Source organism: Hypoxylon fragiforme (genome assembly GCF_022984875.1).
Source record: "Hypoxylon fragiforme strain CBS 206.31 chromosome Unknown GGS25scaffold_7, whole genome shotgun sequence".
In the NCBI taxonomy this organism is placed as follows: domain Eukaryota; kingdom Fungi; phylum Ascomycota; class Sordariomycetes; order Xylariales; family Hypoxylaceae; genus Hypoxylon; species Hypoxylon fragiforme.
Window position 1 is genome coordinate 3201190 of NW_026054762.1, and position 17194 is coordinate 3218383.

A 17194-nucleotide genomic window follows, 5' to 3' on the forward strand; every position below is an offset into this window, starting at 1 on the left:
TGCATATAGGACATATATGCACAATTCAGTGTTAGCATGCTTCAAATGGTAGCATCTCAGCCACAAGCAAGCCACATTTTACACTTACCTAAACACCCATCGTCATTCGTTTGGTTTATCGAGTTGATTTGTCTCACGAATTCACTAGCTCAGCTCCCCATTGCGAATTGACCATCCATTTGTACAAAATCACCAAAGTCACCAATATGGGCCTCTTGAGCAGCTCATCCGAGGCTCCTCCAAGTATGTTGCATATCCATCATGTATCCCTCATGTACACAATAGTTTAAGCTCACCAGACTAATCCTTTCGTCTCTGAACAGAAGCCACGCGGGAGGAGATGCGCGATGCCAAACTTCCCTTGGCCTACCGAGACAGCTGCGCAAACCTTCTCATCCCTCTCAATAGATGCCGTGTCGATACCTACTATATGCCTTGGAAATGCAGCGTGCGTACCAGCCCATCGTCCATCTGCGACTAGGTTAACAATACCATGATTCTCAACAGGACGAGCGACATAGCTACGAGAAATGCCAGTACATTGAGTTCAAGAAACGTGTGGCTAGGATGAACGAACTAAGAGAAGCGAAGGGCGGCGCGCGAAGTAATTGAGCCTTACAAGTCGGCTTGCATAGAAAAATTCATATTAAAGTACAAAGTGCTACTCAAGTTACTCGCCTGTCGGTTGTCCGTTGAAGAAGCCATCATCACCGGTACATTGAGTTCACTGCTGAGCCAGTATTAATTTACATGCCGTACAAGCCTTGGTTGTACATCTATGGAATGTGTCTTCATAGCAACCGTGACTTGTGTCCCCCTAAAATATCCGACTCGTTGTATTATTTGTGCTTACTTAGAGTTGATTATCTTTCATTAGGTACCCTATCTGCCATGTGGCCCGAGGAGACCTGGATACAACACGTCTCAGAACTGGCATTTTACCCTATAATTATGCAGCTAACCTAATACACAATTAGCCACTCGGAAGGACTAGAACCTGGCGCTTGTTTTCCTCCGTGGTTTGATCGGGCTGAAGCCGATCGAAGTGGAAGGGGATGTCGAGCGAGCATCTTGGGACGAAGAAAGATTTCTCTTTGTCGGTTTGGCCTTCATGGGCTTAGCAATGCTCTTTGTTTGATTGGATTTGGTACCCATCTTCTTATCCACCCATCCATTACCTCTCGGGATACTGTCTGGGCCAGGAGAATACGTCCCATCCATCGCATCATCTGCGTAGTTTTCAGTGTAAAGTGGTTCCGAATCAGAAGATAACTCGATCACCTGGGTTCCGGGAGGAAGAGTAAATTGAGATGATTGTTTCGAAGACTTCTGCACTCTCTTCGGGGGAGGCGAGATCTTAATCGGCGGCGACTTTTTGATAGCGATATTAGCATCGTATTTATTTTTAAAGCCTCCCTGACTACTCTTAAAGTCACCTGGAATTTTGGACACACCTCCGCTCTCCTCTTCGTCCGAAAAATCATCCAGCTTCTGCATTGCTTCATCATATTCCCGATTTTTCTGCGCTAGACCCTTTTGCTCCTTGCCCTTCTTTTCTGATGCGTGGGTGGGTGCGAACTGGGACTGAGACTGGGACTGAGACTGGGATTGGGACTGGGACTTGGATGGACTTTTCGTATTGTGTGAAGTAAGAGCTGTACACCAAACGGTATTGAGGGAGCATAGAGAATTGGGGGTTGATGCAGTCGGCGATGAGAATGTGGCGTCCTCTGTACTCGTCGCTGTTTTCTGACGGCTGGGCGTGGGCGTGGGCGTGGACGCATCATTATCGGTGTGCTGATCTGTTGTGCTATGAACTGGAGCGCCGTCGTCCGTGATCCTGAATGAATCTAGCTCTGTATGCGCCACATCCATGTAATCGAATTGCCGTCCGCTGCGAGCACTACTCGACGGAAGACAGACGGTTGCTTTGGATGTGACGACCTTGGGGGTTCCGGTGACAACTTCATGGCTGTCGAAGGGGATAGAAGAGTGCCTGGCGCTAGGTAGGTTTAAGTCTGAGATATTGGAGCTATACTTGGACGCCTCGGAACGGGCATCCTGGGTAGACTCGCGTGTAGATTTTTCTTGACTCATCAGACTCGTGACTTGGCCCATGCTTTCATGGAGCTGTTGAGAGGGGCTACCGATCTGCGACAAATTAGAGGTCGGCACGACTTGTGTTCGCTGTGACTGATGCTCTTGGGAACTTGTGTCACCCTCTCTCGGTACGTAGAGGTCCCCTGCATTGGGCACCGAAGAATCGATTCCTGGACATATCTGTTCTGCTTGGGATGTGACTGGTTGTGGGCTGGCTTCGTCGAGGCAAGGACTTTGTTCGCTGGGCATTTCGGTAGGAAGACCGGCCAATGGCTGCTGAAGAATTCTAGGCTGTTGCATTTCAGCGAAACCAATAGTTCGAAACCCTTCGTCTTCTTGCTCGTCTTCGTCATCGTCAAGATCCGGAGCTTCAAATCTGTCGTAAATACGTTGGCCAGTGTTCTGATCATATTTCTTCTCATTTCGATCTAAGTATCGATCTCTCTTAGCGAGACAGACTTCAAGGCCAGTAGCATCGTCGTCAATTCTAACTACGACGCCGGTCACATTGGAGAGTTGTGGTTGCCAGCTGGTGCTAGACGAACATGACCACTGTTGCCACGTGATCACCATGCCAGCCTTGACTTCCCCAGGATGTAGGATAGGGAGGGCCGACAGGTCCGATGGTAAAGATGGTAGGTCATCCACGTCTGTGTATTGGCTTACGTTGGTAGTAGTCTCGTGCGTGCCACGGTCATCGTAGTCGAGCTCTACCTCGGTGGCATCTTCAACCCCGTTAAAGGTCTTGTCATATCCTTCTTCATCCCATATCGTAGATTCCTCGTGCTTTCGCTTCTTGCCAGAGTGTGATTCCTGATAAAAGTGTGCCTGGTTGCGTTGTGCTCGCTTACTCTGGCCACCACGTTTATTCTTTTGAAACCACAGGCCCTGCTGTTGTGGATCCCAGCGTTGGACAAAGGGGAAAGGTGGCGTACCAAGCTCTACTCCTTCATGACAGCATTCCACGGCTCGGTAGATGATTCTGTCTTGCCAAGAACTTTTATCTACTTTCATAGTCTCATCAGTCTGCTCCAAAGCACGACTTTCTTCCTGAAGTCTTGCATTTTGCAGCGGCCGAACATTCTTCATGCGCTTTACCTTTAGCTCCTCCTCATCCTTCTTCGTCTTGGGATTGCGAACGCCTGGCGCACCAAGTATAAGTCGGCGGCTAGCGCCTGCATCTACTCGGCGTCTTTTCTGAGAAGAGCCTGGTGACTGACCGTCTGCCCCCCCATCTATCCCCGAACTGCCACCGTGGGTATCTTGTTGACCTAATTCATTCGAATTATCACGCTTCCGTTTTCCAATGGCGGATGTTTGGGATCTGTCGTCGTGTTGGCTAGGTTGGGTAGATGGGCCAAACTCCAGCCCACCATTAGCGATCGCGGCCAGTAGTTCTTGGCGCTTGGCTTCGAAAAGGGCTTGCTCGGGGTTAGAGTTGGCTTCATCTATGATCGAGGTGGTTGTAGTTTGTGCTAGTTTGCTAGCCCTTTTTGCAGCTTTTCGGCGAGCATTTCGCTTCTTGGTGGCCTCCTTACCACCTCCAGGGGGTACTGCCTGCACTTGTTCTGCTACGTTGTGCAGTTGAATCTGCTGCTGGGACAAATCTCGCACCACCTGGCGCTCCACGGCCGAGTTATGCTTCACAGATCGCTCTTCTAAACTTTCTCTTTCGGGTTCCAAGCGTGATCCAGCATCACTGGATTCGTCTTCGGAACTCTCCTCAGAACTCTCCTCAGAAGTGGTATCGCTGCAACCAGAGACCGAGCTGTCACTTTCGTCTGAGATAGAGGCATCGGCTTGTTTGAGAAGACCTTTCTCGTTGGGTCCTCGATAATTCTCTGCCGTGATAGACCTACTAGACGTTTCCTCTGGCTCGTCATCACTGCCGTCACTGCCGTCACTGCCATCACTACCTGACTTGTCTGGATTATCATTCAACTGGCGTGGCTCATCACCGGCAGGTCCACTGTCGGGGTTGTCGCTAACCTCATCGCCACTGCTGTCGCCACTATCTGATGGCGCACCCTCATCAGAGTCATCGCCACTCTGCGCTTCGGATTCGTCATCTTCAGAGTCGTCATCTTCAGAGTCGTCATCTTCGGAGTCGTCATCTTCAGAGCCGTCGTCTTCAGAGCCGTCATCTTCGGAACTTGAAGTTGCGCCATCATTCAAGGCATCATCATTCTTATGAAATGGCCGAGAGCCAATCTTGCTATCGTTCGGTGCTGCGGATGTTGTGTCACACTCGCCGCCCACCTTATCAACGTTAAATGAGCGGGACATAGCAGCCATTTGCTTCAATCCTTTGCCTGAAGTAATCGACCCAGGTGGAAGGCCACGGTGGTCAAATTGACGCACGAAATCAGAAACTTGTGCATCATTATCGCTGTCTGATCTATCTTCGTCATCTTGTATGCCATTGAATGAACTGCCCTCAATAGAGTTGGTAGGATCCCCATTTGTCGGGGCAGCGCTCTGAGAAGAACTGTGGGGGTTTTCTTCTCTGGATAAGATGAGCTCTCCGGATTGTGGCGACATTGCAGATCTGGGCAGTTTGGGTTCGAATTGCTTGGCGAGATATCCGTACGCTGCCTTCATATCATCGTTGGAGCATTCAAGAACCTTTTCACAGATGGTACCTGGTGCTGAAGGGAAAGCAGCCTGTAGTGTGGAAACTTTGTTGTTTTTGGTCGGGAATTGCGCAACGAGGACTGCGGAAGTCTGGGTTGTGGATTGAGCCTCTTCTAGGGCTGCATTGTCCGCCAATAGATCCTCAAGTTCATCTTGAAGGCCTTCTTCGTCGCTTAGCGATTCAAAGTGTTCGTCGCTGAAATCATCCGACTCGGATTGGTCGTCTGCTTTACTCTCTAGCCCATTTTCATTCGTATCAGCATCAACTCGAACGTTCGAAGAACTCTCCACGTCTCCGACTTCGTCGCTACTGGTGAGCAGTAGCATGGGAGTATCTTCGCGGTATAGGTCGTCATCGTCGTCATCGTCGTCGCCTTCTTGATCATATGTGAGCCTACGTCGCTTCTGCGGAGGGAGAGTGATTGGAGGCCGAGTGATCGGGGCTCTGAGCAGGCGACGGCCGAACGGGATCCCATCAATTAGACGTATGCCATCGAAGGAAATCTGATGTCGACCACTGATGCGACGTCGTTTATTGTCGTCTCGATCTAGGGTTCGAATGAAGACTCGATCATCTTGTTTGAGGACAGCGCGAACTGGTTGGAAGTGCAAGCACTCAAAGTTCGCTCCGTCGTCATCGTGGAGTTCAACAACGTAATTCTCCAAACCTCTCTGGCCTATTTCTAGAGGGATGGTCTCGTTGATTTTTTCGAGAAGCTTCGAGATGGTCGGGTCATCTTGGAGCGACACGTTCCATACGAGTCGATCCTCGGGCAAACCATCCCTGCGCACGACGAGGCGTAGACGTAAGTTCTTTTCGGTCATGTTCCAAGTGGGCAGCTCACACGGGTAGTGAATGCTTTATGAAAGGCGCAGACCCCTAAGGCGAGCTGCTTGAGTGGAAAAGTTCAAAAATGTAAGACATTCATGAAGGGAGAATGGGAGTGTTTCGGCGGAAAGGTTTCTGTTTGAAATTGGGGGATGAGGGAGTGTCTAGTTTAACGGGAACAAGATCAATTGTAGTTACTATCTGGAAAATGTTGGCGAAATATTGGTATGGTAGTCGCAAACGCGTTTGGAGAAAATGCGGCTAGAAGAATGGTGTGGATACTGATATGCACCTGCCCGCAGATTCATTGGATAACACCCTGGTACCTAGGTTACGTAGGTACTGTGCATGATAGATTCCTAGGTGCATAGTTAAACTTTGAAGGCAACTGGAACGTTCTATCCTACATATGTAGATATCAACTCGAAGAAAAAATTCAATGTTCCTAACTACCTACTAGGTACCTACAGTACATAGGCATAGTACTTAAAAGCCCTCACTCCAGCTGAAGCTCAAGCATTCGCAGATTTTTTCCATATTCTTGCCGTGGAAAATTCAACTCCATGCATCTCCTTAGAAAATGCACACTTATTTTGTTTACACGAGCAGTGATGCCCGTATAAACATTTAGGGTCTCGGCATAGCACCCCAACATGGCAAACTTCACGTCGCAGTCTACTGCGATAAACCAGTTTCTCATCTGCCGACAATGGTCCATGAGAATATCCGCAACCTCCTTTGCAACCGCCAAAAAGCTGGTACATCCGACAGTACTTGACACCGGCCACTTTTGTCTTGTGGTTCCAGCTCTTCACTGCTTCCGGGGATAGCTGGAGCTCAACGTCAATTCGACGATCACCTGCATCTACGAGAATTGTGTGTGGGGGCAGATCCTTCGCTTTTAGAGATGCAGATCCTTTCCCATTCTCAACAAACTTGGTCGTCTCTGCCTTATTTGCCCACGTGCATGTAATTGGACTGCCAACACGCTCAACCTTTGCTTTTTTGGCCAGAGAAGAGGGCGACGACGAGCGTGGCGACACAGGAGACTTGGTGAGGGTTAAGGGGCTATCACCAAAGACTCCGGTAAAACTAGTCGAGCTGAAGTTCAACGAGGCGAACTCCTTTCCGACACCGAAAGAGTTAAGGAGGATTATCCGTTGACGAAGAGCATCGTCAGCAACGTACTTCTCCAATAACCGAACATAGCCATTGTCGTGGCAGGCACCGAAAAGAATATAATGACATGTAGGATTAGCGACGAAGTGCTCAAACATTCCTGATTGTGATCAGCTTGCAAATATTCAGGGGTTGAGAATTGCATGTGCCGGATCATAGTACCTTCAATCTTTTTGTCTGCCCGGTCCTTTCCGGTGCCGACCAACACGAAGTCGAACAACTGAGAAGACTGTGAGAAACCCTTTGCAAATTCCCACAGCGCAATAGGCGAGCTGATGACTTTATGTCTAACAAGGAGCTGGGATAGCCCGTCTGCACTGGCGAATGCCTTGATCATGAGAGGCAGGTTAGCTGCCTCTGGTGCTGTTTGTCGAAGATACTCCTGAACAGAACTCCGAAGCTCTACAGCTGCCTTACGACCACCCTCAATGCTAGAATAGTACTCGGGCTTAAACTACGACATACGGTTAGTTTGCTACCCTAGGTCCTCTCGGAAGCTCTTACCATGTACGCGTCAGCATCAGCATCAATCAAAACCAAAACGAACGCGCTGCGCTTCACGGCCAGTTGCAGGGTTAGAAACTGCTGCTTCCACTGTTCTGCTTCATCCTGTGTCATTCTCCCAACCATCCGTTCCCTCTTGAGATCCTTCGTGGCATCGTCGTAGTTCTGGGTTACTTCGGTAAGCTGTGTGTGGATGGCCTGTTTTATCGAGAGTTAGCTTTGTCAACATGCTAGCTTTGTGTGCTTTTTAAGAGGGACTTGTAACCGACCTTCATCCACTCAATGCGCTTCACGTCCTGTGCCTGAAACTCATCGATGCGTTGCATGAGCTCTTCCATAGTGTCGAGAGCCATGTCGCTCCCTTACCATTCCTTCCGTGCAATGCTGCGTCCCGTTCCAGCTAAAGGACATTCACGCTTTTTAAGAGAAGTTCGAAGCCACTTCGTGCCACTTTCCTCGTCGGGCGCCTTTGCATTGCCTTGCCGTGTTTTACAGCAGATGGTCGAGGTCCAATAGGTTTTAGAGGCGCTCACCAACGAGAGGCGCAGCTTAGTTGGGGAATGCAACCTTACGTACATTACAGAGCCTTTCAATTAAATGACATGTCATAATGCCAATGATGGTTTACGTAACCCCCTCAGAGGCGGTTACTGAAGTTGTTGAATACTAAAGCTATTTCCAACAGAATGTGTACATTTAAATTGGCTTGATATCTTTGTTACAGTGAAATTGCATTAGCTAGATTCTTGCTGCTTTTGAACCGAGATCGTATCACCAAAGAACCGTAGTTATACTAGATACAGTTGAAAGCAAGCAGTGTAAGCTATAGGTAGGTATATGTAGAGCGCCGTGCACTACTTGGGAATTCAGGGTATACCGAATTCTTTTTTGTATCTACCTGTATCTATCTGTTCGCCGAAGACACGCTAAGGCTATACAAGCTTGTGCGCCCACCCGGTTCATCGTGCCTTCAAGGAAATGGCCTACAGCACATGAACATCTTACGAGAGTATGCGCTTTGGTATCTTACAGCCAATGCGCGTTTGTAAACTCACAAGCTACTATTCTTGACCTCTACTACGAGTATAGCAGGCCCTGGCTGGTGTCTGATGTAAAGGATCGGCGAACCGCAGATAGTTGCACAATGTGATCACTCATTTGGTAGGTTGACCTTACATGTACTGGCTTAGGGTTAAACCATACAATCTTACCCGCAACATTTGAGAGCCTCAATGCAGAACCTCTTTTTGATCGGGCAAAAATGCTCTCTTCACAAGATATATCTTACACGGATGACTGTGCCACCGCCGCTCTAGTTCACCTTCCAATTAATTTTGCTTCGTCCCTACCTAATCATGCTTATACATAAACTTACTCGCATACCTGTTAATGATTCCCCGTGCCTTTGCAGATGTTTCTTTAGGCATTCGTCATAAATCTGGGTGGCAAGATTAGGGGATAATATCTCTCATTTCGCCAGGTTCTAAACGGCCTAAGCTTAATGTCGGTTCAGGAATAGACAGCCCGGCTTTAGACGACCCGGGAATAATACGGCCCAGGTTTAGATTCGGAACTGGAGTCTCGGTCTGGTTGTCCAGCAGTAAGCTGAGGGTTAGGGTCAAATTAGTTCGGGTCGGGTACTGGAGTGTTGACGACGTATGGAGGTCATAACCGCCAGTAATAAGTAAACTTATATTACAGTTTAACAAAGACGCACATCAGAAACATCAGAGAGGTCGTCTACGAAGTAGGTAAGTTTACAGCCATGTAGTTATTCTCCATCTAAGAGAAGGCTAACTGAGCAGGGATAGAGCGGTTTACTATGTATTTACATAGGAGGCGCCCGGGAGAAGGTACCCCGGGAAGGCTAGGCTGTAGGAGGTTTAGCCCCCGGGGAACCAATCCGGGACTCTGACACTGGATAGCATTCCTTCAACAGGTACCTCCCTTACAGCAAGAATTCTGAAGTCTCCTTGATACATATCATATGTAACTATCCTAAGGTTAGGTACATAGGGATCGCACAACAATGTCATATCAAATTTCGACACCTAGCAATCTCGCTGCTTGTCACTATGTAGGTATCAATTGATCAATCTAGCCATAAAATGAGAGTCTCGGGTGCTTCATAAACTAGATAGTAGATGCGATGAGCTGATGTTACAAAACCTACTTGTTAAGCAACCTAGGTACACGTGTAGGGATAGTTAGTAGCTACATACGTCGTAGTATTAAGCAATTAAGCATGCGGGAATTTGGAGATTTGAAGATCATGATTGCTTGCATGCCATTCGAGTGGGTACACATTTGAGCTCATACGTTGGTGCATATTTAGGTAGACATATTTACAAGTCTGCCAGATAAGTCATGCATGCTACACTGTCAGTGAGACACTTAATCTGTGACTTACCTCCAGCTGCGCTACAAACATGAGCAAATGTAATGTACCTACCTGACCTGACCATTGGTGTTTATCACAGTCTGGTAGTATCACTGCGTAAGTTGGTATATGCGGATACCTTGATGGAACCTTTACTTCGTTCGCAAACTTCGAAGCTGAAGTAACCCCTTCATAATCGGCAGTTGAGGGTTGATAGGTCCTGTAAGCATGCAAATACGTCACTCAAAGGCGGGGGTTCACGCAGAACCTGTGCGTACCTATCTGATGTAAAGTCCGAGATCTACATATGTATGTACATCTACCTAGGTGACTGATTATATAAAGGGTATTAGTTCCTCTTCTACTAGCCCACAGAATCCCCCTGTTGTTACTAGTCTACACGGTATAGTCATCATGTACGGCTTAAGACTGGTTTGTTTTCTCGCTTCCCTTGCTTCCGCCAGTTCACTGCCGAGTCACATTGAAAAGTTGGTTCGGAAACAAGTTCCCGCGGAGCCGACCGATGTGAAGACAATACAATCACCAGGGGGTGTTACAATTCGTTATAAGGAGCCCGGAATTTGCGAAACAACTCCTGGAGTCAACTCATACTCAGGCTATGTCGACCTTGATGATGATACGCACATGTTTTTCTGGTTCTTCGAGGCAAGGTCCAATCCTGACGAGGCACCCCTTACATTGTGGCTTAACGGAGGACCTGGCTCAGATTCCCTTATCGGGCTTTTTGAAGGTGAGACTTGATCACCCGTGGTCTCCCTAATCGGCGCTAACTAATTATTCGGATACGTAGAACTCGGTCCGTGTAATGTCACCCACAATGGGACCTCAGTTGTGAATCCCTATGCCTGGAACGAGGTCAGCAACCTCTTGTTTCTGTCTCAGCCTATCGGAACGGGGTTTTCGTACTCTGAAAGTGTGGTGGGGGTCATCAATCAGACTACTGGATTGCCGGTCAACGCATCTAATCCCGATGGCCGTTATTCAGAAGCGGATCCTTACCGATATGATACGACGGCTTTAGCTGCCAGGGGCGCGTGGGAGGTATTGCAAGGCTTCATCGAAAACCTTCCTGTCTTAGACGCAACTGTCAAGTCCCGTAGCTTTAACCTTTGGACGGAGAGCTATGGTGGGCATTATGGTCCATCCTTCTTCCGGTATTTTTACGACCAAAACTCCCTCATCACAAATGGGACGATTCCCGGCGTCGAGCTCAGCATGCATACACTTGGCATCATAAATGGCATGATTTCGGAACGTATCCAGGCCCCGTATTATCCCGAGATGGCCTTCCACAACACGTATGGTTTGCAGACGGTCAATGAATCTATCTATGAGTACATGAGGATGAACTACTATTTTCCTAGCTCCTGTGGCGATTCGATCCAAGCATGCTTCGCGCAAGACCGATCTACACCGGACGGAATGGCCACCTGCTCACAAGCTACAGCTATCTGCAGATCATTGGTGGAAGGGCCTTACTAGTAGGTATCACCTATCGAAGTGGGATTACTATGAAGACACGTCTAAAAGCAAGTAGTGCGGTTAGTGGGCGAAACCCGTATGATATCCGGGCAGAGAGTGATGCTTCTATCCCGCCCTCGTACTGGGTCGACTACTTGAACACGGCGGAAATTCAAAACGCCATAGGTGTCGACATTAATTACACAAGCACTTCTAGCACAGCTGTGTACATTGGGTTCGATTATACCGGCGACTTTGTCTACCCTAACCTGTTATCAGACCTTGAGGCTCTTCTCAATGACGGTGTCCGAGTTTCTCTTGTCTACGGTGATGCCGTATGATTACCCCTCAGATGCAATGAAGAGCAACTAATGTGAAGTAGGATTATATATGCAATTGGATGGGGGGCGAGGCGGTCAGCCTGACAATTAATTACACCCATCACGAGGATTTCATAACCGCAGGGTATGAGCCTTTCCTAGTCGATGACGAGGAGTACGGCGAGAGCAGACAATACGGTAATTTCAGTTTCACGAGAGTATATGAATCGGGGCACGAGGTTCCCTACTATCAACCAAAGGCTGCACTAGAGCTCTTCCGACGCGTGTTAGGGGACTTGGTCATTGCCGATGGAACGGAGAGGGTAACGCCTACGTATAAGAGTGGTGGTACAGCTAATGCGACTCACACCAATTCGTATTCCACTTTTTATACTGGAAGACCGGGAGACTGGAAAAACTAAATAGCTTCGCAGCATTGCTGTGTCTGGAGAATGCTTAATAACTCTGATATAGCTATAGTCGCGCGGGGTTAGTCACAGTGGAGAACTTGATAAACTCCAGCATCAGGTACCTAGATGATATCTGCATACCACTATCACATTACAATTCACCGGGGATTTAATGTACCTACTAGATAGTTAGTACCTAGGAGGAGTGATGCAGTGGGCAAAGACGGGCAGTGACCTACCAAGTTCTCCTAGATATTAGGTACGACGAATCCAGCTTATGTCGTAACCTGGGATATACCTAAGTTAAGCTTCAGTATGGTAGTGTATTCTACGTTTGCCCTCATCATAGGAACATGTGATGTTGAGAATGTCTAAATCATATGGGTGTAAGTATACCTAGATCACGGTAGGCCACCCATGTCCAGCATATGTCCCATTTTCTCAATCTAAGAGTGGTTAATGTCTGTTTCGAACTCGGGAATAGGAACTCACCTTCGTCTTCAAATACCCTTCCACCTCTCGGCTCCGGAACCCCCCCTTGCCTTTCCAGCTCAGAGGCACCATCGCCACACGCTCTGTCACCTTTATCTCCCTATTCGGTCCTTCTACTGCTCTAATCTTATCAGGGTTGTTAGTTAGTAACCGGATTTCACTCTGTCCGAGGTCCAGCAGCATTGCTGTCGCTAATCCATAACTCCGCGCATCCGCCGGGTGCCGAAGCAGTAAGTTGGCTTCGACAGTGTCAGAGCCAAGATCTTGTAAATTATACGCCTTGAGCTTTTCGCCAAGACCAATTCCCCGACCTTCCTGTCGTAGGTAGATGACAATGCCTCCGTTGACGGCGCTGGGTAGTGACATTAAGCGTGCGGCCTCGTCTAGCTGCTCGCCACAATCGCATCGAGCAGACCACGCCGTCTCACCGGTGTAGCATTCCGAATGTATACGAACAAGAGGCGGCCCTCCATCTATGGCAGACGGGCTAGTAGACGATGAGTTATTCACTATATTGCTTTGTGTCCGTCCCGGATACAGGCGACCAGTGTACGCCCCCCTCACCATTCGATCCATTTCTGTCTCCCCTTCCCTTGGCGCATCGAGAGACTGGCTCCGGATGTGTGGACCGAACACGATGGCGAGGTGTTCCTTGTTATCGACGTTGTTTGTGTATAAGTGCAGAAACATCTCCGTCCCGGAGACGGTCGGTATGCGAGCGCGCACGATGCACTGCACCTCGGGGAGGATCTCTAGCAACTTCGGTCGTTTGGAGCCGCAGCCACCGGATACCACAGATGAGTCTACAGGGACGCTGCGGGGTTGCTGTTCGGCGAGGGGTGTGGGTGTCGCATTACCGGGAGTGACGGGGGGTGTGAAGGCCGGGGAGAGCAGCGACGGCGGTGGTTGAAGTGGATTCGCATAATCGGTATTGGTGTTGTCGGTTTCCTCGGCAGCAACCGCAGTGGGCGAAAGCGAAAATTGATCACCATCTAATTGATCACGATCTGATCGATTTAGCCGATCAGATGCGCCCGCCCGTATCTGCTGCGACCGCGGAGAATAGAATGAAGGAAAGCCTGCCCCTTGGGGACTTCCCACAGAAGATGAATTAGGATCCGGCATGGCCAATTGGGTTTTCGTTTGTAGAAGGTAAAAGTATGTTGCTGACGTGGGTGATGTGGGAGAAGAGCCGTGTTCGGGAATTACGTCGATTAACAGGGATTAACTAGTCTAACTAGCGCATTAAATCACCACGTGAACAATTCCCCGAATACCTATATGTAGTATCCTACCTAGGGATGTACGTACCTAATGTCAACAATATCAATTAGAAATATAAAAATATAAAAATATAAATACATGATCCGCGAGTTGACCTTGACTTCGACAACCGAACCGCGAGATCTAACCATAGCCTGAACCGAGCATTCTTGAGATCAGCCGTTCTGACTAGTGGTTGTCTAAATCTTGCCTTACGATACTCGCGACAACCTGTTGGATGACGCCTATCGCCGGATGCAACATAGGAAGATTAGAGGGTCCAGATGTATGATTTTTGATACCGAGGGCCTGACATCGATTACATTGACAAGATCCTTTGTATTGCACATGCCTAGCTACACTGCTACATTACAATAAGGTCATAAGTTGAAATCATAAACCGGTTCCATCAACAACTCCGCCAAGAATTGATTTCACCTCATCCAAATACATCTGAATATCTTTTGCATCCTCGAACCCATCATTAAAGCTGTACACCAGTCTCAGCTGGCCCCGGAAGGTATAGAGGAAGAACATGCTCATGCCCAAGACAACGTCGACGCTTATCTTTATGTCATCAACCTGGATCCCCCTACCGTACTCTCTTTGCACGTAGCGCTCTGCAATCCCAAGACTGCTTACCAGGGCATCTCTGGGTATCGGGTTGGCGAGGAACTCAGGGGACTGCACAGCCTTGCACAGTGTCCGTGTGAAATGTCCATTAAGCTCCAGTGCCTGTGGGTTATTCTTGAACGAGGTATCATAATGATCTTGCAGTGATTTCGCAATGACAGAATATGAAGCTGGAAGATCTATCTTATAAGGGAGAGGTGTAAAATAAACGGACACCGCACACTCGTTATACGGTTCGGGCAAATATGGGCGAAGATTGAACATGTTTGCTGTCACGTACTCTCCAAGCTTGGACTTGGGATCCGCATGCTTGATGATGGCTCCAACATATGCGGCGTGAACAGCAGCAGTCACAGTAATATTTTTGTTTTTACAGGCTTTGATAAGTGCCTCGGTGGTTTTGGCAGGAAATGTCATCTCCTTGCTCTGGCATCTGCCTGATGGTGCTGCACCGACCCGGGACGTGGGTCCAATGCCAGGGATACTTCCTGCCCAACTCATGAAGAGGTCGACTGCTTCCTTGCTTTGCGTCTGCGTCGGTTGTTCCGAGAATCCAAGCACCTCCTCTATCGCGGGGCTAAGTCGACTCGGCTCATCGCCAAAATTCACTTCTTTCATAGGGGAGCTCAGAGCGAGAAGGTAGCTATGCCAAAATCGCAGCACACCAACACCATCCACAGTGTAGTGATGGCCACGGAAGAGGAGTTCGGAGGATTTTGGGATGTAGTATAATGTCGCTTGCCTGATTGGGGCTACGGACTGATACAACTCCTCGGCGTCAGATGCCTCAGAAACAATGAAGGTCGAGGCAAGCCACTGTTCCAGTGCCTTTCCGTCTGGAACTTCATAAACCTTCATCATGCCCTCAACTGTCGAAGCTATGAAAGGTTGTTCATAGCGGATTTGTTTCCATGCATACTTCAGGGTTGACTCCATGTCAGAGAAATTAGCATCCAGCTTGAGCTTGGAAAAAAGCGTATAATGCTCGCGGCCATCGCATAGACTCGCAGAGATATTCCCCGAAACCACAAAGTAACCCTCAATGCCGTTTACCGGGCGCTCCCAGCGGGTATCCGATACTTTTGTCCAGGCCATTTTTGAAAAAGACTGACAGAGTGATATATCTAATCAGAGACTGACAGAGTGATATATCTAATCAGAGGTTGGTACAGCTTTGATATAGAGAAAGGAATCGGTCCGTCTGTGTCCATGTTGGAGCAAGTCATATATACTATCCTATATGTAGTTTAGCATTGTGGGTATTCGATTCTGAGTACGTGTTCCATATAATCGAGTGCACCTGTCATAAGGCGGAACCTAGAAGACGTAGAATAAGATAGCTGTTGCGTGGAGATCTATAGCATCTTCGCGGAGTCTACGGAGGGTACATTAGGTAAGTAGACATATTGGGAGCCATCTTTGTTGTGACTAGCCCCTAAGTAAACCCTTGGCGGTACTTTTGAACTACGTGTTTAATATAGCTCGACAATGATGCCTGTTAAGGGGCCAAAGGAAGGTATTATGTAATGAGAGTAAGCTACACGTGTAAGCATTTTTATACGGGTGAGACGTAACAGATCTTGATATTGCAGCACTGGAGTAATTTCACGGCTCTAATACAATACTAGACCAAGAAGAAGATTCAGTTTAGGCCTAGAATACCTTCAAGCTGGAATGAGCTCATGTTACAGTAGATGGTGAGACAGAAGGAAAAATTGAAAGAAAGATGGAAAAATAGGGGGTTATTCCTACACCGTACCTCGCTGTTTTGAAGTAATACGAGATTATGCCTCCGGCTGCCATTCGGTGGAGGCTCCGGTGGACAGTTGCTCGCTTCGCTCGAAATGGATACCGATATGAAACGACAGACTCACGATTTCTTCGTGTCCAGCCTAACAAACGTGCAGCAGCAGTTTCTTCTTGAGGGCGTAGTAAAGTGTTGCAGCATAACTGGAACTAAGAAGGAGGAAGAAGGAAGGCGAAAAACTTGGTTTATTCCTGACTACGGTGGCGGAGTGCCAATATATGGCCATATGGCTCTAGTGGACCCTATGGTGCCTGAGGCACCTGCAACATAAAGCTTCTAACCTAAAGGCATTGTTGAATAGGATGCCCTCTAATCCTTTTACCCTCGAGAGCGCAACATCTGTAAGCCCAGATTGGAATTCATTACCTAGCCCCTATCTTCAACACTACTCGATCTAGTGTCGCCCCTTGTGATTTGTGAACCGTTATAGTATAGCATAAGCGATAACAACGGGGAATTACTGGCGTTCTCGGTCTACTCCTTTGTAGGAATACATCCTAGGAGTACATCCTACAGGATTGGAAAATAGGTACCACGGGGATGCCATTTACTTCGTGTCCGGTAAGGGGTATAGAGGTTCTCCGTAGACATGACCCGGGAGATTAGAGAAGTAAGGAGATCTATCTAAAGGCCGTCAGCTTCTCGATGCGTGCCCTATCCCAGTCGCGGCCCCTATTAATGGCTATAATACGAATGATAAGTCGTCTAAAATTGTTAGGACATAGCCACTCCCGTGGCTATCCATAGCTGTTGCCGTATGGGCACATCTCCATGGTTGCTGCTGCCGCAGCTTGCTGAACCTTATCCGTGTATATATAGCCAGCCTGAGACGCTGGGAGCTCAGCTCTCTTCTTCTCTTTCATATATTCATCGACTGATTAACCTCTTAAGTCCCACCAAAAATTATCTACATTACATGGTGATAATTATAATCGTTCACCTCCGCGTAGGGTTAGGGTTAGGGTTAGGGTTAGGGTTAGGGTTAGGGTTAGGGTTAGGGTTAGGGTTAGGGTTAGGGTTAGGGTTAGGGTTAGGGTTAGGGTTAGGGTTAGGGTTAGGGTTAGGGTTAGGGTTAGGGTTAGGGTTAGGGTTAGGGTTAGGGTTAGGGTTAGGGTTAGGGTTAGGGTTAGGGTTAGGGTTAGGGTTAGGGTTAGGGTTAGA

At 48.2% G+C, this 17194-nt stretch overlaps 6 protein-coding genes across 6 annotated transcripts; 2 read left to right on the forward strand and 4 right to left on the reverse strand.

Annotated features, from left to right (window-relative positions):
- The first annotated feature begins 97 nt into the window (after window positions 1-97).
- GGS25DRAFT_394889 (NADH-ubiquinone oxidoreductase B18 subunit-domain-containing protein) lies at window positions 98-801 on the forward strand. Its single transcript, XM_049258371.1, has 3 exons — window positions 98-243; window positions 324-448; window positions 508-801. The coding sequence occupies exons 1-3, from the start codon at window positions 207-209 to the stop codon at window positions 610-612; spliced, it is 267 nt and encodes an 88-aa protein (XP_049115191.1). The 5' UTR covers window positions 98-206; the 3' UTR covers window positions 613-801.
- Window positions 624-5559, reverse strand: GGS25DRAFT_533600 (uncharacterized protein; the record flags this gene model as incomplete). Its single annotated transcript, XM_049265689.1, has 5 exons — window positions 624-1420; window positions 1451-4968; window positions 5002-5349; window positions 5386-5451; window positions 5494-5559. 5 exons carry the CDS (start codon window positions 5557-5559, stop codon window positions 991-993), a joined length of 4428 nt encoding a protein of 1475 aa, XP_049115192.1. The 3' UTR covers window positions 624-990.
- A 369-nt stretch (window positions 5560-5928) lies between these two features.
- Window positions 5929-7839, reverse strand: GGS25DRAFT_501689 (uncharacterized protein). Its single transcript, XM_049261945.1, has 4 exons — window positions 7516-7839; window positions 7247-7444; window positions 6905-7196; window positions 5929-6842 (listed from the first exon to the last, which is right to left on the reverse strand). The coding sequence occupies exons 1-4, from the start codon at window positions 7597-7599 to the stop codon at window positions 6076-6078; spliced, it is 1341 nt and encodes a 446-aa protein (XP_049115193.1). The 5' UTR covers window positions 7600-7839; the 3' UTR covers window positions 5929-6075.
- A 2201-nt stretch (window positions 7840-10040) lies between these two features.
- On the forward strand, window positions 10041-12072 carry GGS25DRAFT_533602 (peptidase; the record flags this gene model as incomplete). Its single annotated transcript, XM_049265690.1, has 4 exons — window positions 10041-10377; window positions 10438-11128; window positions 11185-11443; window positions 11491-12072. 4 exons carry the CDS (start codon window positions 10041-10043, stop codon window positions 11848-11850), a joined length of 1647 nt encoding a protein of 548 aa, XP_049115194.1. The 3' UTR covers window positions 11851-12072.
- Window positions 12073-12239: 167 nt separating this feature from the next.
- GGS25DRAFT_524198 (GTP cyclohydrolase II) lies at window positions 12240-13455 on the reverse strand (the record flags this gene model as incomplete). Its single annotated transcript, XM_049264558.1, has 2 exons — window positions 12240-12284; window positions 12331-13455. 2 exons carry the CDS (start codon window positions 13453-13455, stop codon window positions 12240-12242), a joined length of 1170 nt encoding a protein of 389 aa, XP_049115195.1.
- Window positions 13456-13668: 213 nt separating this feature from the next.
- On the reverse strand, window positions 13669-15878 carry GGS25DRAFT_501714 (uncharacterized protein). The gene has a single exon (XM_049261946.1). The coding sequence runs from the start codon at window positions 15319-15321 to the stop codon at window positions 13987-13989; it is 1335 nt and encodes a 444-aa protein (XP_049115196.1). The 5' UTR covers window positions 15322-15878; the 3' UTR covers window positions 13669-13986.
- Between the last annotated feature and the right edge of the window lie 1316 nt (window positions 15879-17194).